At 42.3% G+C, this 24,102-nt stretch overlaps 1 protein-coding gene and 1 non-coding gene across 3 annotated transcripts in view; both read right to left on the bottom strand.

The window, feature by feature from the left end:
• Positions 1 to 24,102, bottom strand: part of LOC101673740 (phospholipid-transporting ATPase FetA-like) — a 115,506-nt gene continuing 91,404 nt past the window's right edge. The window contains exons 16-29 of one of the 2 annotated variants that reach the window (XM_004747511.3): positions 20,520 to 20,685; positions 16,707 to 16,895; positions 15,904 to 16,019; positions 11,981 to 12,145; positions 10,347 to 10,458; positions 8,839 to 8,944; positions 8,362 to 8,509; positions 7,632 to 7,815; positions 6,080 to 6,303; positions 4,625 to 4,708; positions 3,006 to 3,251; positions 2,684 to 2,822; positions 1,754 to 1,884; positions 1 to 1,657 (exon numbers count right to left, since the gene is read on the bottom strand). In XM_004747511.3, coding sequence (XP_004747568.2) covers positions 1,466 to 1,657; positions 1,754 to 1,884; positions 2,684 to 2,822; positions 3,006 to 3,251; positions 4,625 to 4,708; positions 6,080 to 6,303; positions 7,632 to 7,815; positions 8,362 to 8,509; positions 8,839 to 8,944; positions 10,347 to 10,458; positions 11,981 to 12,145; positions 15,904 to 16,019; positions 16,707 to 16,895; positions 20,520 to 20,685 — 2,202 coding nt within the window. In that variant the 3' untranslated portion in view covers positions 1 to 1,465. Of the gene's footprint in view, positions 1,658 to 1,753; positions 1,885 to 2,683; positions 2,823 to 3,005; positions 3,252 to 4,624; positions 4,709 to 6,079; positions 6,304 to 6,422; positions 7,816 to 8,361; positions 8,510 to 8,838; positions 8,945 to 10,346; positions 10,459 to 11,980; positions 12,146 to 15,903; positions 16,020 to 16,706; positions 16,896 to 20,519; positions 20,686 to 24,102 lie in introns of those variants that run through there. The other variant, XM_045081556.1, reaches the window with a different exon arrangement.
• Positions 9,205 to 9,311, bottom strand: LOC123392506. Its single transcript, XR_006607228.1, has one exon. It is a non-coding gene; the product is annotated as a U6 spliceosomal RNA (small nuclear RNA).

Below are 24,102 nucleotides of genomic sequence, written 5' to 3'. Positions count from 1 at the left end.
ATCATGACCTGAGCTGAAGGCAGATGCTTAATGACTGAGCCACCCTGGCACCCCAGAGTTTACATTTCTTGATGACCTATTAATAGACATCAGACTAGAGGAAGAGTGTGGAATGATTTCCATCACTGCCTTGGGTGACTGGGATCACGGTGGCAGCATCCTGGGTGACATTTTGGGGGAAAATGATTAATACATGTTGGTGGACTGAGAGTGAATTTCCTAGGATTCAAGTAAATGAAGGATTTCAGAATCAGTTTAATAAATGGATCTTGTTCTAAGAAAGATCTAAGATAGTTTAAAATCTTCATTCTGTTGATAAACGAATTCTGGATGAAGTCACTCAACCTAGTACCAAGGTGTGTAAAGGGGATAAAGCTCCATGGTCAAAGGATGTGGTCATATTGAGGTCAAGATAGAGTTTAGCAACAAAGGACAGAAAAGTGAAATGGAACTGCAGAAGGAGAGAAAAGGGGTGGATAGGGCAGTGGGGCCAATGATACTGCTTGGATGTTACTGTCACTGGGATCCAACAGATCATATACATCTCTCCACTCCAAAATAAGCAATTTATTACTCCATAAACTTCTCAGAAACAATTTCCCAAGTACATACAATTTCTTCTCAAAGTAATTTTATGGAATGAAGACAAATGTTCATCAATTGTGGCTTATACCCCCTCAAGAAAGGATTTTTAAACATCCCCAGCAGTCTCCTTCTCCCAGTTCTGAAGCCTGAAAAGGTGTCAGCTCTTGGATAAAAGGGGTCAAAGAGAGGGGAAGAAGGCGAAATCTTGAGCTGTCCTATCAAGGCAGGAACCAGCTCCCCGCCTCCCCCCCCCCCCAGCTTTTTTTTCTTTTTGGTCCAGAAACTCTCCTTCAGCTTTTTATGATCAACTTCTCATAGCTGCCTCCTCCTTTTGAGACCCAGGGCCAGCAAAAGACTTACCCTGAATTCCCTGGATGAACCTGAGAAAGGTATCTGGTGAGATATACTTGTGTGGAGCCCTGGAAATGTTTACAGTTGCTCTGGGTATGGGAAACAGGACCCAAAGTAAGATTCTTAGGAGATATATATATATAGATAGATAGAGATATCTATCTATCTATCTATATATGTATCTATATATATATTTCTTTTTTCCCCTTTCTTATGTTGCCCCCTTTCACTCACCACTTCCATAGTTGCTTGTCTGGATTAAAACTTGGAAGGGGTGGTGGAAGGGAAGCCTGACGTCACTTTTTCTTGAACCGCTGCAACTCTGACAGATATCAGGAGGTCCTTTCTTTACCTTTCCTTGCCTTACCTGGCCACAACCTTCTAGGGAATGAAGAGGCTGAGCCCCTAGAGTGAGAGCAGAATGGCAGGTTTATTCTAGTTTTCCTGGGGCTCTAATCCATCCTTAATTTGTGCGGATACAAGGGAGGAAGAGCAATGACTGATTCCTTTGGGATTTCCCTAAGGGCCTTTACTTTTTAAAAGAAAAGCTGTTTTTCTTGAATACCTTGTCCTTCATTGTTTTGCCTGAAGTGATGAGGGCCCCAAAGCCCTGTTTGTGGGAGAATGCATAGGCAGAACGTCGAGGCCTTATGTGTCTCAGTTTGGTCTGGGTAGGGGGTAGCAGTGGATGTCTTGTCCAAAGATGAATTCTGTTCATAATCTATAGTCAGAGCATGGAGGACAGGGTTTTTATCCACCGAGGCAAAGACAGACAGGACCATGAATTCTATCTGGGTAGATTCCTTGTTCCACTCACCTTGTCCACGTCGGCAGGCCAGAACAATGGTTTGAGAAATCGGTACCCAATCACAGGCAAAATACAGAGGACCACGCTGAGGATAATAATCAGCCACATTTGTGGCAGGTTCAGAGTGTTCCTGGCCACACCTGTAAACAATGAGGTGCAGGAGGGAGGCTGAACCAGAGCCTAGAGGAAGGGGACCGTCAGCCAGAATTAGAGAACTCTCCATTCCAAAAAAGGAAGTTACTGGTTTGGAGACCATTAAGTTTCCTAATAATATAAATGCAGAAGAATTACAGTGAGGTCCTTTGTAAAGCCAAAGGCACTGTGAATTCACATGCCTTCATCTCCCTCTAAAGGGTGGGCAGGGCAAGAGAGTGGGGGCAGGTTATAGGAATCCTGGAACACTGGCCTGGACACAAGAATGGGATACAGGTTTTTGGAGAGGAAAAATGAGTGGCTTGATGAGAGGTGAGAGGCAGCTACATCTATTATCCACTCTCACTGTATTTTGTTCCCATCAAAGTAGAATGAAAGGTAGGGAAATTAATATGGGAGACAATAAGGCAGTATACAGTGGTATGCTGTATAAAGGATACTGGACTGGGAAGCAGGAGAGCTAGATTTGAGTAATTTAATTTTTAAAAGTCTCTAAAATAGTACTAATAATTCTTGCCATTTCTACCTCATAGGATGCTTGCAAAGATTAAGTTAGATAAGAAATTTGAAAATATCTTAGAAAAATCTAAGAGGGTAAAGTATTCCCCTGGCTAGATTTTGAGTCCTTCTGGGGCAGAGGCCATGTCTTATTCCTATCTATATCCACAAAGCCTAGTACATAGTAATACCTGGACAGTGAACATTTATTAAAGAAATATACTTTGTTCACACTTCCCAACCCTACCCTCCACCTCCTTGCCACACACTGAGTGGGCATAGCCTTACCTAGGAATTGGAAGACATTGGGGAACATTAGGCACAAGCCATCACTGTACAGGAGGAATAAGATGCAAAAGTAGAAACCCAGGCTACCCCAGGTGAAGATGTGGCTTATCAACGTCCAGTAGGTTGTGTCCAGGGCAATCTGAAAAACACTCTTTTATGTGCAATACTGTACAACCTGGGACATATCGGCCACCTCCCTTCTCCAGTCCATAGTGGAGAATATCCCTTCCCACTTTTCCTCCCTCCTTCTTTCCCTTTCTTCCAGACAGGCTCCCCACCCAATCCTCCTCCACCACCCCTTCCCCTCCTCCCCTAGCCACACCTGCACTGTGACCACGCAGAGCAAGGCAGTCTGTACTAGCAGGGAGAAGGACTGGTAGTCAGAGATCTCTTTCCCATCACTGTGCACTGAGTTGTGAATGGTCTTCATAGGGATAAAGAACAGCACGAAGGAACTATAGATCCCACGCACTAAACACTTCACAAATTCCTTCTTGTTGAAATAGAGGTTGTGCTGGCCTGGGTCATACAGCTCTGGGAAGCGTAGACTCCATGTTTCATTCACGTCCTGGAAGTACCAGAGGGTAAGGAGGAAAGTTTAGGGTCTCTCCATAGAAGTTCCTATCTCCATTGGAGTAGAAGTTTCTTCCCTCACTGCATCTGCTGACAGCCTGCCTAGGAACTTCCTCATGGATTACTTGAGAGGTGGAACCAGAGACCAGAGCAGTGACCATAGACCCTTCCTGAAGTCCTACACTCTAGGCAAGGATCTAGGTGGTGGAAGAAAGCTAGGAGAAGGTCAAGGTGGCGGTAAGGACCTGGAAGCAGTTAGGAGAGGGGAGGTGGGGAGTAACTAGGGTTGGGGGTAGCTGGAAGGGAGAATGGGAGCTTAGGATGGGGGGCAGTTGGTACATGAGGCCCCAGTTTTAAGTGTTCCTTTAGTTGAGTAATTTTTGCGTCAAAATCCAATAAAAGGAGAGGGGGAAGCCAATGGGGACCAGCTAGTCACATGGAGGTATCCATGTTCTGTAATGCTCTTCCCATTTCCATAGCTAATGGTAAATCAGGTGACAGGATTCTCCGTGTGAATGCCATTGGATCATCTTCATCTCCTAAACCAGAAACTTTGGATAACAAAGCTTGCAGCTTGTTTTTGAGAGGTTGTGGATCCCTAGAATTAGTCAACTGAGAAGCTTCATGGGACACAACTCATCCCTCTTGTTGCTCTGTGGCTAACAGCTACCTTGTGGAGAATTCGACTTCCTACCCTGATGGAGACCAGGAAACCATGATGCCTTGGTGTCCTCTTTCAGCTATTTTATTCCTCTTTGGAGGCTTCGTTTCTATTCAATGTGCCCAAGACAGGAAGTTGGGACAGAAGAGGAAAGAGAGGTGTGATACTAGGACCCCCCAATGCCCAGGAAATTTCTGACAGGGACAGATGATATCCCCTAGGCTGACTCCTCAGGACTCAAAGTATCATACTCACATTCCCATGCTTGGCCTTCAGGACTCTCACTAGATCACCCTGAATTGGCTTACTTTATCTCTGTATGTAAGTTGTACTTTATCTCTGTATCTCTCACTTCTTGAAGTTCCTTGTTTTACCTAGTCTTGCCCTAATAACTCTATTTCCTTTAACTACCTTTTATACACACTCAATTTACTATAAAGCACAATTACTATGTTTCTCTCTACAAAAATAAAATTGACACAGGAAAACTTGGATTTCTAAAACTGATGATTATTCTCTGTGGAGGAAGATTCTTTACTTTATCCCATGATACCTCTCCAGGTGATAAGCTCCCTTCCTTGCTCTAGAAGTTATTCCATTTACAACTGCCTTTGTAGAACTCAGCTCTTGTCCTTCCCACTCTTGTGAATACTCCTCAAGGGCCCAAGGGCTTTAGTCCTGACTAAGAGGTTTGCCGCTGGTCTTACCTGGTCAAACAGACTCAAGCTCAGGACAGGGAGGGAGGTGTAGACCAGGTTGTAGAAAGTGATAAACCAGGTATCATAAACTGTCTAAGAGAATACCAAGGAGATTTCTTAGATTCCTCTGTTTTCCAAAGTCCCAGCTCCACCTCCCAGGTTCAAGAGTCCCTTCTGGTCCACCTACCCACCACTACACTAACCTAGGGCAGGATTTGGATTTCAGAAATCTGACAGAGAAGGCTGACCCCCATCTCTGTTTGGTCCTACAGAAGTCAGAACTCTGTGTCCCAGGCTGGGGCAAGGCCACATCAAGCTTGTTTGTGGCCAACGCTACAAGGTTGATTTGGAACAACCCTACCATGACCTGCACTGCCCATCCGTGCACAGAAAAGATCCAGAGTGTCTGCTAGGGAATGCTAGCTGTACCCCTGAACTTTCAGGCGTGTAAGCCTCTGGGCTCTTTAATCTGATTTATACATTCAGTAGCTTCTACAACACTGGGTACTTTTTAACAGTGGTAAGTAGAATAGACTCAGTAACCTTTTCCTAGCTGGGTGCTCCATCCTTGGGGCCCAGAGAGGGCTCCTTTACTAGCCACAAGAGGTCAGCAAAACACACACATATGAATACACCTCTCGCATACTAGAATGACTTTGTTAAACAATTGGGGGTATACGAGTCAATTATTTTCTGCTGAACAATCTGTTTCCCCCAGAGCCCAAGGCAACAAAGGTAGTAGGGATTTCCCAAGATAATAATTCCTGAGCTTGTTTTTCTTAGGAATGTGAGAACCCTGAAAAACTTCTCATAGGAAAAAGGATTCCTCTTAGAATATAAAAATCCAGGTCCTACTTCTCTCCATTACTGTGGGGGAGATTTTATACTCAAATGTGGAATTAATTCATTAAAGCAACAACAGTATATGTTTGGGGCACAGAGAAGGGGTATCGGGGTGGAGAGGCAGAAGTAAGGGAAGCTGTGTTATGAAATTGGGCTACAGGTGAACACCATAACTAACCTGCCTGGCAAGACTCAGAGGCCCCTTGAAGCTTAGTCTGTTCCATAAAGATTGCTTTGGATACTAAAAAAACTACCAGATCCAAGAATTTCCACATACTATCTATGTTTGGAAACTAGGTCTCCATGTCAGGTAAAAGGTGAAAATATCTTATGGGAGAGTTTTGGAGATAGGAATCAAGTCCAAGTCAAAGCCAAGCCAGAAAAGTTAGGGTTTGGAAATCTAAGGTTAAATGTAAGGTTAGATGGGATCAGCATGGTTGAGGACCTTCATGCTTAACTGAATGAGCAACCCAAGTGCCCCCATGTGAGAAGCTTTATGGATGGATGGCAATATGTCATACATTGGTCTCTAGAAAAGAAAAGGGGTCTGAGATGGCTGAAGTGGGGGTGAGTAGAAAAGACCCAGCTGACCAGAGTGGGGAATGTCACCAGATCTCCTACCTGTGCAGAGAACCCGCTGAAGAAGGCATACCAGAAGTGCATCAGGGTGAAGGCAAAGTTTTTGTAAAAGAAGTAGCTGAGAAACTTGCACATGCGATTATAGGACCATCGGCCATGGACCAAAAGTAAACGCTGAAGATAGCAGAACTGGGAGATGGCGTAGTCACTGTTGAGCATGGCCTGCATTCCCTCCTGGCCAGTGATGCCAACCCCAATGTGGGCAGCTGCAAAGAAATCCCATAAGCTTCTCAACCACAAAGCTTGTCTGCTGGGCTCCCAGGTTGGGAAGTGTAAAAGAAAGGCTGAGATCATGTTGTATAAACACCTTATTTTACATTGGAAAACACTCAGGAATGCCTGGCATGGCTAGTACTAGAAAGCTCTCTTAGATGGTCTTTGTACCTACTATAGCCATCTAGGGTCTTTCCTGCTGTCCAGATGCTGAAGTTAAAATTTCCTGTTATCTCTCGAAGCCACTTAAATCAATTAAAGATGCAGGATAGATGTCAATCTAATACAATATTTAATTATCAATGTTTATCTAGAGCTAAAAATCCACCTGTTAGGAGGAAATAAATGATGTACCTATTTTGTTAGTGAAAAGCAAGTTCTTCAGAGGCCTAACATGACTTTTTCTAGATAAAACAAGGATTACACTTGATGGAAAATAAGACCAAAGTTCCTAAAAGTTTTAATTAGTCTGTTGTAGTGTAGGGTAAATTCACTCATCTTCTGGTATATATCTATTGCATTGCTTAATGGAATAGTTGAAATTTCTAAGGCCCTAAAAACCAGAGAATTCTAGAAAGCGAGGAAGCTATCGAGAACACTTCCTGGTATTAAAGACACGGCTAGAATGTCTGCTAGTGTTTCCTGGATGGAGAGAGTGGTTGGGCTAGAGGACCTCTAGATGTTGTCCATATTTGACAGAACCACAAGTTGCTGGAAGCTAACAACACTCAGTTGAAATGAAAACAAATTTCAGCCATTTGCTTCTATTGGTTCAAAGCATCAGTAAGTCTGCTATTCTCCTCCAGCCAGGTGAGTCAGGACAAGTTCTAATGAACACTGCCTCAGGAAAGAAGAGATCCCTACATTGTGCCTCATAGCTAATGCCCTGGTTGAGCAGTCTTGTCTTCTGCTTAACATTGCTCAGGCATACAGCTTTCAAAAAAGGAACAGACTATGACTCATGCCCAGGGGTTCTTTCTGTAGACTTTGATGCCACCTTGGAAAGATGGTATTGTAGTTCCATGGCCTATTCTGTGAATATATGCATATGTCTTATGGAAGCCAGGCATATACGTGTGTTAAGTGCATGCAGTTGAATGTGTGCATGTCTGCATATGGACTGATGTATGCATGTGTAAATAAGTGGGAATGCAGGTATAGAGGAGCATGAATGAAGTTGCAAACATTATAAATGTACAATATATATGATATGCAAGAGTGTGAATCCAAAACACAGTGCCACTCAGGTTGGTTTTTGCCCATGGAGGAAGGAAAGTGCAAGCCCTTGGTTGGAGGTTATGGTCCCCCGTCCCTCACATGCCTTTGATCATGCTGACGTCATTGGCCCCATCCCCGATGGCCAGTGTCACCACCTCCTTGTACCTCTTCATCAGCTCTACCACCTGGGCCTTCTGAAGGGGTGTCATCCGGCAGCAGATCACTCCCTTGCACATGCACACTGTTCGCAGCAGTTCCAACTCCAGGTTCCCTTCTAGAGCATAGGCCTGCAGGACCAGGACACACCCACATTTCAGGTTGCCCAAAAAGGCTCTCAGAACAAGATCTTCCTAGGCCCTTCCCCATAGCCATACTCCCCTATACTACAAAGGTCAGGCATAGTGGCTTCCAGGTACTGCACTCCCAAGGGAGGCTAAGTCCCCAAGTCACTTTTAGGCATCCTCACATCTGACCCAGCCTCCAATGGGAAACTGGTCAGCCTTTCTCACTGGGTCAAATCAGTTAACTAGGCTATAAAGGCCAAACGACTTTTTAGAGGACCTGGTTCTGTTTGCTCCCCACTTCCTCTAACTGATAAGCCACATCAGTAGTGAAGAATTTGGATAAGGAAGGAACATGGCTTCTCTTTCTTCATTATTCCTGCCTAGAGAAAGATAGGGAAAGATGTCTGTTGGGAAAGAGCACCAGAAGAAAGGGGGAAAAGGTGACTGATGAAATAGAGAAGGGGTCTTAAAATTTCCCTGAAGCAGGCTGGACCTAGGAAAAAAATTCCTTGGGAGAAGAGAATAGAGTTGTAGCTCTGCACTGCCCACCAGACTGTAGCCATTGATGATCAAGCCATAGTTGCCATTGGGCACCTCCTCAGGTATTCTGAAGGGCATTTGGGGCTTCGTGTTCAGGTAGGTGTTTACTGGGTCTGATTCCAGTAGAGACTCAGGTTTCATCTTTTTCCTTGCCAACCTGAAAGTCAAGAGTAGTGGTTAATGTTTGACTGAAAGCCCCAGAGCTTAGGAAAGTGAAAGTGTCCCAGAATGTAAGTGGGCAAAGGAGGTACATAGCCTCTATAAAGCACCAGCCAAACTCGACTGCCTCCCGAGAACTGCCATTGTCTCAGGTCCCTGACCATCCACACACCACACTTCTCCAACTCCTTGAGCCCTAAAGCTTCTTCACAAAATCATCTCAAGTATTTTAGTTTTTTGCCCCCACTTCTCCGTATCTTCTTTGTTCCTTCTGACAGTGTGGGAGTCATAGTAAGTTAAGAGCTGTGGCAGTTCTCCCATCTGTACCTGAGTTCTTGCCGAACAGTCTCATCATTCTTGCCTTCCACGATGAATATTCCATCCATTTCTTCCTCAAATATGTTACAGGCATAGGCAATGTTCACAGCAGTCTCTGCAGGGAAGGGGGGGAACACTGGCCACATTTTGGCTGGGACAGGGTCTTTACAAAAGTGTATACGTACATAAGCACTAATGGTGGGCAGCAGAGCCCATTTGTCCACATTTGCCATGGAGGCAGTCAAAGTATATTTTTTATGAGTCAGTGGAGACCATATTCAAACACATAGGAGACACTCAGCCTAGTACAGACTAGTGAGTTACTTATCAATAACTAGGATGATTCTGGTTTAGTCTTTCTTTTTCTTTCATTTTTTTAACAAGGAACACTTCATGAATTTGCCTGTCATTCTTGTGCAGGGGCCATGCTAACCTTCTCTATTTTATTCCAATTTTCACATATGTGCCGCCGAAGACAGCACCATTCTGGCTTAGCCTTCCAACAGGGCCTTCCCTTATTTCCTAAAACAATTCCAGTCTGCATCCACTTTTCCAAACAGTCAGGATGTATTTCCCTGTGCCTGCTTTTATGCCAGAGTTTATGGGGGACTGTTTCGGTTGTGGTCTTTACATCAAGAACCTGGAATTTGGAATAAATTCATACTAAGGAAAACAATTTACAAAAATTTAATCCTGAGCCCTCTCTGCAATGGTATCAAAATTCAGAGGAGAGATTGTAATGTCATAGAAACTTACTTGGGAAAAGACTTTGAAGGACGAGTAAGACTTATTTAGAGGTCGGAAAAAAACCATTACAAACAGGGAAACAACCCAAACAGAGGCCCTAGAGTAGGAACTGGATTGTTTGGGACATACTAAAAATAATGGTCACATCAGGATGGAGATAAGTATATGTAGGTAGCAACAGATTATCAAGATCTTGAAGGCTGTACAGTGGAGTCTGACTTTACCACATAGAGTTTCTGAAGGTATCTGAGCAGAGGAAGAGCATATAAAAGTAGTATATTTTAGTAAGATCAAGCTGATGGTTGTATAGAGGCTATACTGAAATCAATATGGACAAGAGACAGAGATCAGAAGTTTTTTTGTAAATGTACAATCAAAGGGGACAAAGGCTGAACTACGGTGGTGGCACAGTCAAAAGGGGATCTTCAGAACCCTCGGTGGGACATGGTGAGACAATGAATCTTTGGGACAACAGAGAGGGTATATTCCAAGGTAATTCCAAAGTTTTTAGCTTGTGGGTTCCTGAGTGACAGGGGTTGTGTCTGACTGAATCATCTCCGTGTCCTCACTGCCTAACACAGCATCCAGCATAAAATATACTCTTAGAAGACTGTGTACAAAACTAGGAGTGAAGGTGTCCTGTAAGGACTTGACCTGAACTATAAGGTATTTGTCAAATAAATGGCTAAGATAAAAAGAAAATGCAAAATAAAAGAAATGGCTAAGGTGGACAGGGAAGAGAACTGGTGAAGTGAGGAGCTCCCCGTTACCTTGCTTATCTCCAGTTAAGACCCATATCTTAATTTTGGCTTTGTTCAGGGTGGTGATTGTCTCAGGTACACCATCCTGGAGCTTGTCTTCTATGGCTGTGGCCCCTAATAGCTTGGGACAGAGAGAACAGTGAGTGAGAAGGAGGGAGAATGTCACAGCATTTAGTGCTACCCAACAACTCAACTGGCACCTCATCATCCTCGTTAGCAAGCTGGCTCTGTCCTGACATAAGGATCCATAAGCATCACAACAGATGCAGCTTTTCAACCACATAAATCAAACTGAGACACAGAATGTCAGGGGTCAAAGAGGGAAAAGACTTATCCAAGTCATACATGAAGCTGTGTGCTACTTCTAAACCATCTGTTTCTCAACACACTTTCACTGCTCTTTTGCTTCAGAGTACACTTACCGGCTTTCCAGTGTTGACCAGAGGGATGGGCACCAGGACTCAGTCTAAGGAACTGACAGACAGACAAACAATCGGCTGATTTCTTTTAGGCCTCCAGAAGGACAGACTAGAAATACTAACCGCTGAACTGATGATGGAAGGAGATGTATGACCTCTGGGATCTCTGTTTTCCCATCTGGTATCAGAAATTTCTGTTTTCAGCAGAGCCAGCCTGTGTCAGTCTGGTCAAAAACTTTTTCTTTTTGACTCCGGTTGTGATGTCAGGGTCCTCGAATTGAGCCCCACATCTGGCTCTGCACTCAGTGCAGTCTGCTTGTCCCTCTCCCTCTGCACCTCCCCCTGCTCATACTCATTCTCTCTCTCTCTCTCTCTCAAATAAATAATTTTTTTTTTAAGCTATCACATCACTTCTTTGGTTGAATTCTTTAATGGCTTTCCATATCTCATTGTGAGTACTTACGCTGGTTTATGAGGACACTCTACTACTTCTCTGTCTCATGTCCTTTTTTTCTCTCCTCCTCACTTATACTTTATCAGCCCCACTAACTGACTCGCTGTTCAACTAACAAGTTAGGCCTATTCCTGTTTCAGGGATTTCACTTATGTCATTCCCTCTGTCTGGAAAGCTAATTCCCCCAGAGGTCTGCTTGGCTCGCCACCTTCTTCAGGTTTCTGCTCAAAGTACCCTATATAAAATAGTAACTATACTCTGCCCTCTCTAAAACATACATGTGTATGCCGATATTCCCTAGCTATCTCTCTGGCTTTATTTTCTCCCATAGCACTTCATTATCCAAAATCTATATATGTTATTTTTGTCTGTTTTTGTCTACTGCTACATGCTCAGGGCTTAAAACATTCCTGGCACATAGGAGGTGCTTAGTAAATATGTTGAATGAATGAGTGAATATTTTCATCAGTTAGTTCTGGATTATCTAATCTATGCATTATTCAGATCCTCATCTTTCCCAGATTACTTAGCTTCTGTGAGTAGCTTTGGGATACAATTTGCAAATAGTGCATTCCACCTCCTCACCCCCCTCATTATTTGTTGATTTCAAAGATCCAGGACATTCTGAATCAGCCTGGATTCCAGTATCCTGTATCCAGAGTCCCTGAACCTATTGATTTGCTGGAAGTCACTCTTAGAGACCTTGCTCAGTCTGCTAACTTCCACCCCCAGTGCTGCCCCCAATCTGTCCCTGGCTTCTTCACACTAACCATCAAGTCTTTTTCCATCTCTCTATAGACATCTGATATTTTATCTTCCCGATTTTCCAAAGACAGGCAGGCTTCACTGTGCTTCTTGCTCCAGGCCTGGTAGAAGGCATTATCCACTTCTCGGTAGGCCACCATGAGGGTGCGGAGACCTTCAAAGGCAAAATCCTGGAAGACATGTTGTGCACTGAGTAGGCCTGGGCTGGGTGAGGGCTGAGTTTAGGAAGAGGCCAACTGACCCCACTGCCCATTTGCCTGCAAAATAGGATTTAATGATTAGTACCATGGGGCTAGTACCCAGCCTAACCACAAAACAACTGTTGAGCTTTCTCAGAATAATGTCTTAAAGGTGGGGCCAGCATAACTGGGGGCAAAGTTTGAAAGTACTTCTGAAATATAGAGAGTTCTAGCTTTTACCTGTAGTTAGATAATTTCCTGTGTGACCCTGGGAAAAATTTAGCCTTCTAGATTTTTTTTGTTGTAAAATTGGGATAGTAATTCACTGCCTACAGAGAGGATAATGATGTCTGTAATATGAGAATAGAATACTAAAGTAAAAGGAGTTGTTATAAAATATAATCAAAGATCTTACTACTTTTACAAGCATACATTCATTTTTTAAAAAAAGATTTTATTGGGGCGCCTGGGGTGACTCAGTGGGTTAAGACTCTGCCTTTGGCTCAGGTCATGATCTCAGGGTCCTAGAATTGAGCCTCGCATCGGGCTCTGCTCAGCAGGGAGCCTGCTTCCTCCTTTCTTTCTCTGCCTACTTGTGATTCTGTCAAGTGAATAAATAAAGTCTTTTAAAAAAAAAGATTTTATTCATTTATTTGAGAGAGAGAGAGTGCACAAGCAAGGGGAGTGGGGAGGGAAAAGCAGCCCCCCACCCCCGCCCCAGAACAGGGAGCTTTATCAGGACTCGGGGATCATGACCTGAGCTGAAGGCAGATGCCTAACTGACTAAGCCACCCAGGCACCCCATACATTCATTTTATTTTCCTCTTTCCCTGCCTTCCTTCAAGTATCAACAGGCCCCTCAAAAAGCACACACACACTTGTATATTAGTCTACAGCTGATTGGCTGACTCAGTTGATTAGCCACAGCCAGCCGTGTTGATGATGCACTGCAGAAATGGTCTTTGGGTGAGTTAGCATCTTTTTGCTCTATGGCCACCAGTATATCCTATCTTATAAACTATATTATATCCTATCCTGCAAAGTATTCTCTGGGTCATAAGGAGAGCCAGGTGAGAGTGTGGGTAGTTTAGGGCAGAACTCACATCCAACTGAGGGTGAGTTAGATTTTATGTCCTGAGAATTGCACATGAATAAAAATTCTCCATGATCACTGTTATAGTAAACTTCAAAATAATTCACTTTGGCATTATAAGAGCAAAGAGAAAAAGAATTTTATTATCCTGATATTCTGCTCTTAGTTGCCTGTGAAACTCCTGAGTGAAATGAGCATAAAACAATGTATGTATGGAATACCATATCTTAAACCTCTGTGCTGTTAGCAGAAGCAGCTATGAAGAGAAGCCTGAGAGAAGATGTCAGAGACTTCTTAGAAGGAAGAGACATGGCAGAAACTGATCTTGCTTAGGATACTAAACGAGGTTTAACACACTGACAGATCCTTAATTCATTCAACAAATAATTTAGTAGTCTGCACTGAAGTTATTTCTTACTTACCTCTTACTTGTGTTTTTTTTTTCTTTTCTATTGTGGTGGGCAAATCCTGACTGTTGCTTGTTTTTATATGAGACGCTTGCTGATTCCTGTCGTAGAGGGCCCGGAGGCTGTGTTTTGTAAGAGTTTTTGAATCTTGGGGCACCTGGGTGGCTCAGTCACTTAAGGGTCTGCCTTTGGCTTGGGTCATAATCCCAGAGTCCTGGGATGGAGCCCCTTCTTAGGCTCTGTACTCAGTGGAGAGTCGGCTTCTCCCTCCCCTCTGTCCCTCCCCCTGCTTGTGCTCTCTCAAATAAATAAATAAAATCTTTTTTTAAAAAAGAGGTTTTGAATCTTGACTTCTGAGTATAAGCTTCACTCTTACAAATTTCTCATCTGTGGTTAACAGATTGCAGTGTAGTCAGGCTCCATTATGGGTATCTGTAAAGGTGGGTAGCAGGACGCAGGTCAAAATATCTGAAACAGTTTTATGATCCCCTTTGGAGCCAGCCTGTGGAAATGCTCTCTGAGAAGATACCCCAATTCATGTGTTCTGGAAGGTTAGAAGATAAGTTTTTCAAACTAGCCCATAGAAAATACTGTGGCCTCTGGGAACCAGTATAGGACATAAGAACTGTCCTATGTTGGATACTTCACCAACTTTTTTTAAAACCTGAAATATAATGTATAGAGCATAAAATTCATACTTTTTAAAGTATACAAATAAGTGGTTAAAAAAATTACACTCATACAGTTGTGCATCCTTTACTATCTAATTCCAGAACATTTTCATCATTGCCAAAGGAAATCCTGTACCCATTAGCTGTCATTCCCATTCTCTTTTCCCCCAGCTCTTGGCAACCACTAATCTACTTGTTTCTATAGATTTGTTTATTCTGGATATTTCATATAAATGAAATTATACATTATGGGGCCTTTTGTGACTAGCTTCTTTCACTTAACATAATGTTTTCAAGGTTCATCTGCATGTATCAGTATGTTGTTCCTTTTGGGGACTGAATAATATTTGTTGTTTAGATATACCACATTATATTTATCTATTCATCCATGCCAATCATGATGGACATTTGGGCTGTTGCTACTTTTTCACTATTATAGATAATGCTGCTATAAACTATGTGTACAAGTTTTTGTGTGGATGTTTATTTTCATTTCTCGTGGGAATATACCTAGGAGTGGAGTTGCTGGGTCATATGATAACTCTACCCTTAACTTTTTCAGGAACTGCCAAACTGTTTTCTAAAATGACTGCATCATGGGGTGCCTGGGTGGCTCAGTCCATGAGAATGACTGTATCATTTCACATTTCCATCAGCAATGTATGAAGGTTACAATTTCTCTATACCTTACCATTACTTATTATTATCTGATCATCTAGCTGTCCTGGTGATGTGAAGTAGTATCTTGAGGTTTTTGATTTGCATTTTCCTAAAAGCTGATGAAACTAAGTATCTTTTCATGTGCTTATTGACTATCTGTTCTCTGACTTCTGATAATGTGTTAATGTGGGTCAAACCAAAGTGGCTTAATAAAATAGCATTTTCTTCAATCTATTTCCTCTTAAAAAATTTTTTTTTTCCTGATCTGCCCCTCTCCCATCCCATCTCTTTCCTATTCCCTCAACCCTTTATATATCTAGGTTTATGAGTAGAAATCTTGGAGAATATAGATTTGGTTTTCCTTTCCAGTGCCAGAAGGCTGGAGCCATTCTCTTTCAGATCCATCTCAAATCCTAGAGGGTGGAAGGAGGGTGGGATAGGCAAGGGGGAAGGTACCCCTGGGGAGTCTAATCTTGTGATAACATAGACTGGTAACAATCAGTAGTCCCCTAAATAGCCCAAGCCTGGCACCTTTTCCTCTATACCTTCAAAGTTGCCATGGCTGGTGAGGTAGCGCCTCCTGTACCAGCAGGCCCAATTCTGAAGTAAGTTCTAGGTCTGACCATGGTACCTCCTGAGCCAGGAATCACAGAGAGAACCATTTTGATTGTAGTAAGTGTCCCCACAGATACAATTCTCATCATGCCTTTGTGCCATCTAACTTCTTGACACAGAAGCTGGCAATGTAGTCGTTAGGAATGCCACACAATGAAGTAGTCTTTATTCTTCCATCAATTAAAGAGACACAGATACTAAAATACGTCCATAGGGAAACACATGGACACAATATATGTGGACGCATAATCCATGTACAAAGAACCACCCACAGCTTCCCTCCCCTGTGACCTAAACACTTACATCTAAATGTTCCATGGTCACATCTCTGAGGGATCTACAGGATGGATGGAGCAGCTGACAGAGAATGGTGTCTGCACCCTTGCAGAATAACATTACTCGATCTTCAGGTGTCCTCACTAAGGGCAAACAAATTAAGAGAGTAACCATATAGGCCCATTGTTACAAGAACTTGTCTGGGCCACTGAGGAATAGAATGAGGCTGTTCCCATGACATTTGTTTCTGATTCTTTTGGGGGATAAGCACTCATTGAGTGGTTACAGAGGATAAATGTTGCAGTCAGTAAAGGCTGGTGGGAGTGGAAAGAGACCTTATGCAACCAGTTCTTCTATGGGTTCAATGTCATCTTGGAAGACTCTGATGCAGAATCACATTTAGCTTCCCAAGCACAAGTTCCAGACCGAGGCCCATACCTAGTAAGGACCAAGGATGAAGAATGACCCTCTTCCTCTTCAGTCTGAGGCTCAAACTATTTGAGAGTAAGATAGTATGAATTTCCCTTATATTGTCTCCCCCTATCTCTTATGGGTTTATTCTCTGTTCTTATCTTGGCTTTGAGGTTTCAGACAAGCCATTATCCAGGAAAACTAAAGAGGTATATGGTAGCAAGCTCTCAAAGAGAAAATATATAGGATATGTGAAGGAGAAAGTAGGAATGGCTATGTGTTTGTATTTGAGGCATGGTACCTTTGAGAAGGCATTTGAGTAGGAGAAAACATTTGTGTGTATATAAAAGAGAAAGTCAACGTGTGAATGTATATGAAAGACAAATAAAGGGAGAGGACTGAGTAGGAGGGGCACCTACCAATAACAGACATCCTCTTGCGCACATTGCTGAAGTCCAAAATAGCCAGCAGTTGGTAGACTTTGGTCTCACCCATTTCAACTACCATGATCGTCTCAGATGTGCGGGAACGGAATACAAAGCCAAAATTCCTGGCAGCAGTGACGAGGGCACCTTCATCTGGGGACTGAGCCTGGTACACCAGCTTACCTGGCAGGAGAGAAGAGGGCAACCAGAGCCCACAGAGATATGCAGCTGAAGTTAACCCAGAGGTGACACCAAGGGGCTTATGTAAAGATAGAGCCCAGGAGGGAACATTTTTCTTCAAACTTCCTTACAAGTTTAGTTCTAAAAAGCTAGGCTGTATACAGGTCAGTTTCCCGCCCCCCCCCCCCCCCACCCCCTTCCCATATTTTCAACTTATTTCACAGACTTGAGTTAGTATTATAGAGGCACATGGTACATGCAATATACATGAACAAACAAAACATAGTTCACTCTCTGGTTTTAGTGGGTAAAGATGGGTCAGGGGGTTTGTTAAAAATGCAGGCTCCTGGGCTCTACTCAAACTTACTGAATCCAGAGTCACAAAATATGAGAGGAGGACTCAGGAAATTGAATTTTTAACAAATCTCCTGGGTGAATTTCATGCAGGTTGTTCTGCATAAACTGTTCCTATGTAAGACTGGCTATACCTTGATAAGATAGGACAATAAGGATAGGATTACAGAGCAGGATAATAGGATTCATGATAATAAGACTAATGATATAACAAACAATTTATATATACATATATATGTATATATAAATGAGTACTGTCACCTTTAAAACTCTCACCCTGGGAAGCTTAATGATTCATTCTGTTGAATCAGTCTGTCAATCTTATATTATTCAAGACATTTCTGTAACTCCTCTTGAATATTTTTTAAAAGATTTTTATTTATTTGACAGAGAGAGATAACAGTGAGAGAGGGAAGACAAGCAGGAAGAGTGGGAGATAGAGAAGCAGGCTTCCATCTGGGCAGAAAGCCCAACACGGGGCTCTATCCCAGGACCCTTGGATCATGACCTGAGCTGAAGGCAGACGCTTAACGACTGAGGCACCCAGGCACCCCACTCCTCTTGAAATTTTTTACAGCAGAGTAAAATAAAATTTATTCTTTCCCATTTTGCCATTGTAAGGTAATTTCTCTCATGGTTTTCAGTGTCCATTGATGAAAAAATATTTTCCTAGATTGTGAAGAAACACTTCATAAAATTAATAACAAAATGCTTGAGTGGTGCCTGGGTGGCTCAGTGGGTTAAGCCTCTGCCTTTGGCTCAGGTCATGATCTCAGGGTCCTGGGATCGAGCCCCACACTGGGCTCCCAGCTCTGAAGAGCCTGCTTCTCCCTCTTTTTTTGACCCTCACCCTGTTTTTTTGCCCATCCACTCTCTCTCAAATAAATAAAATCTTTTAAAAAACACCCCAAACTGTTGAATTCAATCAGTTGTGACATGTATTATTTTTTTCTCATCACAAACTACTGTATTCTAATAACTGGTTCAAATTATTTTGGTCATAAAGAGAACAGAACAAAAAACTGCACTGATGAATGCAAACACTATAGCACTGAAAAATGCTTAACTCCTCTTTGAAAATATTACCACAACCTAGGGTATATTTTGGATTATTTTTCTTCTGAAGGTCAATTTGATTTTTTTTATTGTGTTATGTCAACTTGATTTTAAAGATTTTCTTTATTTATTTGACTGAGAGAGAGATCACAAGTGGGCAGAGAGGCAGCCAGAGGGGGAGGGGAAGCAGGCTCCCTGCTGAGCAGAGAGCCTGATGTGGGGCTCAATCCTAGGACCCTGGGATCATGACCTGAGCCAAAGGCAGAAGGTTAACCCACTGAGCTACCCAGGCACCCCCAACTTGATTTGTATAAACAGTTATGTATCATCAGAGTCTTATACTTGTGAATAAGGCACATGGGATATAATTTTATGTCAGACATAAGATGTATCTCTGGGACAATAAGACTATTTTCTTGTTTCCTACCTTGTCACGTAAGGCAATAAATAAAGACAATTCCAAATATGCTTCAAGTAATAGCAACTTGGTAGAATATCAGGTCTGGAGACACCCATGGTGGGTGGGGCAAGATCTCATGGCATGAGATTTGGGTTCTTTTTTTTAAATTATTGTTTTTATTTTTAAATTTTTGTGGTGGGCAGCAAAGCAAAGTTTATTGAGAGTACAAAGCTCCTGAAGAAGGTGGGTACCCAAGAGGGTTGCCTGGGATTGGGGTTCTTTTTTTTTTTTTTAAGATTTTATTTATTTGACAAGATTTTATTTATTTATTTATTTTTAAGATTTTATTTATTTGACGGAGAAGCAGGCCTCCGCAGAACAGGGAGCCCAATGTGGGGCTTGATGTGGGGGTCCATCCCAGGACCCTGGGATCATGACCTGAGCTGAAAGCTGATGCTTAACGACTTAGCCACCCAGGCACCCCTGAGATTTGGGTTCTTATCTCTGCCTTCTTAACTAGAATTTTAGGCAAGTCACTTAATCTCTTTTAACTCCAGTTTCCCTCTCTATAAAACTGGGTTCCTTTTTCTTTTTCTGCTTACTTAAGAGGGCTGTTGTGAAAATTGTGGGAGATAATATAAATGCAAGCAATTTGGGGCACCTGGGTTGTTCAGTCAGTTAAGTGGCTGTCTTTGGCTCTATTTGTGATCTTGGGGTCTTGGGATGGAGCCCTGTGTCCGGCTTCCCTGCTCAATAGGGAATCTGCTTCACTCTCTCCCTCTGACTCTCCCCCCTGCTCAAGCTCTCACTCACTCTCTCTCAAAAAATCTTTAAAAAACATGCAAGCAATTTGTAAAACTATAAAGTGATACACAAATATAAGGTGGTCCTAACGGTAGTATTATATTAAAGGTACATTGATTTTATCTATTTAGTTTTTAAAGATTTTACTTATTTGACAGAGAGAGACACAGTGAGAGAGGGAACACAAGCAGGAGGAGTGGGAGAGGAAGTAGCAGGCTTCCCATGGATTAGGGAGCCTGATGTGGGGCTTGATCCCAGGACCCTGGGATCATGACCTGAGCTAAAGGCAGATGCTTAATGACTGTGCCACCCAGGCACATTGATTTTAAAGGATATGATTGATTTGGTTACCTAAATTCTTGTTTGTTAAAAAAAAAAAAGCCTTCTCATTTTTTTTTTTTTTAATTTTAAAGTAGTCTCCATGCCAGGGTGGAACCCAGTGTGGGGCCTGAACCCATAGCCTGAGATCAATACTGGAGCTGAGACCAAGGTCAGATGCTCAACCGACTGAGCCACCCAAACGCCCCAAAAGCCTTCTTAATTTTTAATCAGTCATTTCTCATTCATTGTTTCTAAAAGAGGTTTAAGTAAATTCATGGATGTCATAGTTATATTTGATTACTAAAGAAACTAGGATATGTGGGGATACTGTGAAATTGTGAAGCAACAAGACAACTCAACTCATCCTTCAGGAAGTCTTGTCAGAGATAATGGGATTGATCTTGGGGACAATTCAGGTAGACTCTGTGACAGAACACTGCTGAAAATCAAGGTCAGAAGCATCAAGTTTGAACCCTATCCAATGACTGAATCTTCTATATGACTAAGAGGTTGTCTTCTACTTGAATATCTCCAGCTCACTAGTTGCCTATCCATCCCATTGCTGGACAACACTCCCTATTAGAAAGCTCTTAGATTAAGCCATTACAAATGATATCAAACCAAGCCCACCTGTAGCCATCCTAGATTCTATGACATATTCTCTGTCAATGAGTCCTCAGGCCCCTCCTCACCTTCCACTTTCTCTTCTGACATCACAGTGTGACACAATGAGAGTGAGAGGAAAAACAAGTGCACCCAGTGATCTCCCTTTTTCATGGCTTCCACCAAAGTATTGTCATAAAATGAAAACTTAGGATCAGCCAGTTTGTTGTAGGAGAAGTCGACCTTTTCTGTTTCCTAGAACATATAAGCCAGAACAAACTTCTCAGTGGCAGCCTGACACTTTACAGAAGGTCTATTTGGGGACAACTTCTGGAATGGGATAAGAACACTTAGCAGGAGGATGGGAAGAGAAAATCAAGATAAATGGAGGAGACTCTGTGCTGGTTTCTAAGGTCTTTCTAGCTCTGACCTGAACCATCCATTCCCTGGGGCCAGAAAAGATCCATCCCACAGGAGAAAAACTGAGGGCTAGTTGGCAGACCCTTCTTGTCCCCTTTCTTCCCCAGCTACCCTGAATGATCAATGGCCATCTTTAGGCTCTACTCTTCCAAGTTCCAAATCCAGGGTAATCAAACTTGAGGAAATGGGGGGGGGGGGCAACTGCTCCATAATAGTAAATGGTATCTGGAAAAATTTTGTCTCTGGATGCCCTATGTCTGATTTTGGGGCCTGGGAAGGGAACTTAACCCTAAGTACAGTGATATCACTGTGTTGCACTACTTCTGTCTAACCACACAGGTGGCTAGAGAGGAATACTGCAAAATAGAGGCAGGGCTGTATAACAAGGAAGCTTCAGTATATACCTATTGATCACAGACTTAATTTTGAGCCATTTTACTTGACTTGTCAGCATACCTGGTCCCTTCCTGCCTCTAACCCTCAAGGACCCAATATTCACTAACATTTTCCCAGTTCCTTTAGATATTGACTCTCATTCTCCATTTCAGCTAGGCTTGTAGTGACCATCTTGGGTAAACATGACTCCGTTTGGCTGTGAGACTCTATTGCCCCCATCCTGGAGTGTCATATTAATAACAAACTTCTCCAGTCCATACCAGAACTCTCAAGGATATTTCTCTAGCTCTTTGTGGTTATGGTTCTACATCTGCTGGGTCCCAGTATGTCAAGTATAGATGTAACTGTCCTGGTTGGTGCTATGTCTGGAACAGGGACATTTGTAGTAAGCTATATTGGCTCTTTCCTTCTTCTTTCTTCTTTAAAAATTTTATTTATTTACTTGAGAGAGAGAGAGAGTGAGAGAGAGAGAGTGAGAGAAGGAGCAGGGAAAGAGGGAGAGCAGAGTCCCTGCTGAGTGGAGAGCCCAACTCAGGGCTGGATCACGGGACTCTGAGTCAAAGGCAGATGCTTAACTGACTGAACTACCCAGATGCTCTTTCCTATATACCATCTAGAAGGAGTTTTGTCACAGCAGTGAGGAAGTATGGTCAGGTCCAGAACCAAGCCCTAGACCTGGCCAACCACAGAACTGTGAGCTCTGAGAAGTTTGTGGGTTCAGTAATTTAAGATAATTTAAGATAATTCACTAGCATTAGTGAATTATTATTATTATTATTAATTATTATTATTAGTGTAGCATCTCCTGAGGCTTTTCTAGAACTGGGATCTTACACCGGCACACTTTTTGAAACTGGAAGCTGGTGAGTGATGAGAGAAAAGTTGGAGGGTAGGCATGAGGTAGATCCTGCATTACCATCTTATATGCAATAGGGAAGCACAGCAATTTTTTTTTTCTGGAAATGATATAATTAGATTTGTGTCAGAGAAAATCCTCTGGTAGCAGCAGGAGAATATACTGGAACCAACAAGATGTGAAGCAGGGAGACCAGTTAGGAGGCCACTGAGTAATTCATAAGAGAAATGATGTAGTAACAATAAATATTAAATTAAGAGAATAGTTTGAAAATATAGGGAACTAGAACTGATACATGATATGAGGGGTGACAGAGGGAAAGAGTTAAAAATAATTTTATATTTCCTAATAGGGCCCCTGAATAGGTGATAAGACCATTCACTGAGATAGGATACCTGTCAGGAGGATATTTTTTACAGGCTGAACTGGAGATACTTGAAGGATTTACAGGTAGTGACGAAAGCAGACATATATAGTTTGAAGCTTAGGTAAAGATCAAAGCTAGTTTCTAATCCCCCCTTCCAGACAAGTAATGTTGGAGAACATTAGATCTGGCTGGATACAGGAGTGATACAGGGCAGTCTTGGAGCTGCAGTACAGCATGATCTGAGAGTCAGAATTCATGGAAAATTCCGAGACTGTAAGCCAAAGAACCAGTTAAATAAGGTGGAAAAGCAAATCCAGGTACTACACAAAGGATGGAAACTGGGGATACCAGGTGAGAGGAAGGGGATTCAGAATGGAGGGTAGAGGTAGTAACTGAGTAAACTCCTTAAGACACTACGGCATAGCTATAGACAGTTTCTATAAAATATCTTTAGTCATGGCCATGGGTAGGAGGGAGCAACAAAGGATTCCTTAGATAGATGGATTTGGAGGTCATCAATAAGTAGGTGGTAGTTAAAGCCATGTAAATACATGAGATTACTCAGGGAAACTATACAGATGGGGAAGAGGTTCAATAAGAGAGCCTTGGAGAACATCAGCTCCTGTGGCCAAGTTGATGAGAAAAAGCAATTAGACAGGAAGAAAAAACAAAAAGAGAGTTATTTAACAGAAGCCAATAGACAGGAACTTTAAGAAAAAGTGGAGATGAAGTGTTAAAATCTGCAGAGAAGTTGGGTAAGGATTTAACAGCAAGTAGTCAACTAGGATAGTTGGCTAGGAAACTATGCTAGTTGGCTAGGATAGTTTCAGTGGATATGCTAGGTCAGAGTCTGACTACAGAGAGTAGATTGAAGAATGAAAGAAAGGTGAGGAGTTAGAGACCTCTGTAATTGCCTTTTTACTTATACGGCTCCTCCTCCAGTCTGCCAATTCTTTGAAGGTAGGGAACATGTCTTTTTTGTTTTTCTCCAACCTTCAGCATTTACTCAAAGTCTGACATATGGTTGATAGTATTTTGGACTGGTGGAGACAGATAATGGCTAGAGGGTAATGCAAGAATAGTTCTAAGTGCTTTTAAAAAATATATGAATAAAAATAAAATATAAAAATTTATTATTAGTGGTTATCTCTGTTTAATGGGCTAAGGGTTATTTTACTATTTTATTTATTTTAACTACATATTTTATTTTAAATTAATACTCTTTATTTTTTTTTAATTTTATTTTTAAAGATTGTATTCATTCATTTGACACAGAAAGAGAGAGAGCACAAGCAGGGAGAGTGGGAGAGGGAGAAATAGACTCCCCGCTGAGCAGGGAACCTGACGCGGGATTCAACCCCAGGACCCTGGGATCACGACCTGAGCTGAAGGCAGATGCCTAACCGACTGAGCCACCCAGGTGCCCAATACTCCTTTTTTTTTTTTAATTTTATTTATTTATTTGACAGAGAGAGAGATCACAAGCAGGCAGAGAGGCAGGCAGAGAGAGAGGAGGAAGCAGGCTCCCTGCTGAGTAGAGTCGGATGTGGAGCTCGATCCCAGGACCTGAGATCATGACCTGAGCCGAAAGTCATGATATATTATTATGAACTAAAGTCTGTAGTTTACACTA

Source organism: Mustela putorius, unplaced genomic scaffold (assembly GCF_011764305.1).
Source record: "Mustela putorius furo isolate JIRA1106 unplaced genomic scaffold, ASM1176430v1.1 tig00000580_pilon_pilon_pilon, whole genome shotgun sequence".
Taxonomy (NCBI): domain Eukaryota; kingdom Metazoa; phylum Chordata; class Mammalia; order Carnivora; family Mustelidae; genus Mustela; species Mustela putorius.
The sequence above is the reverse complement of the archived record's forward strand: the minus strand, read 5'-3'. Positions and strand labels throughout refer to the sequence as shown.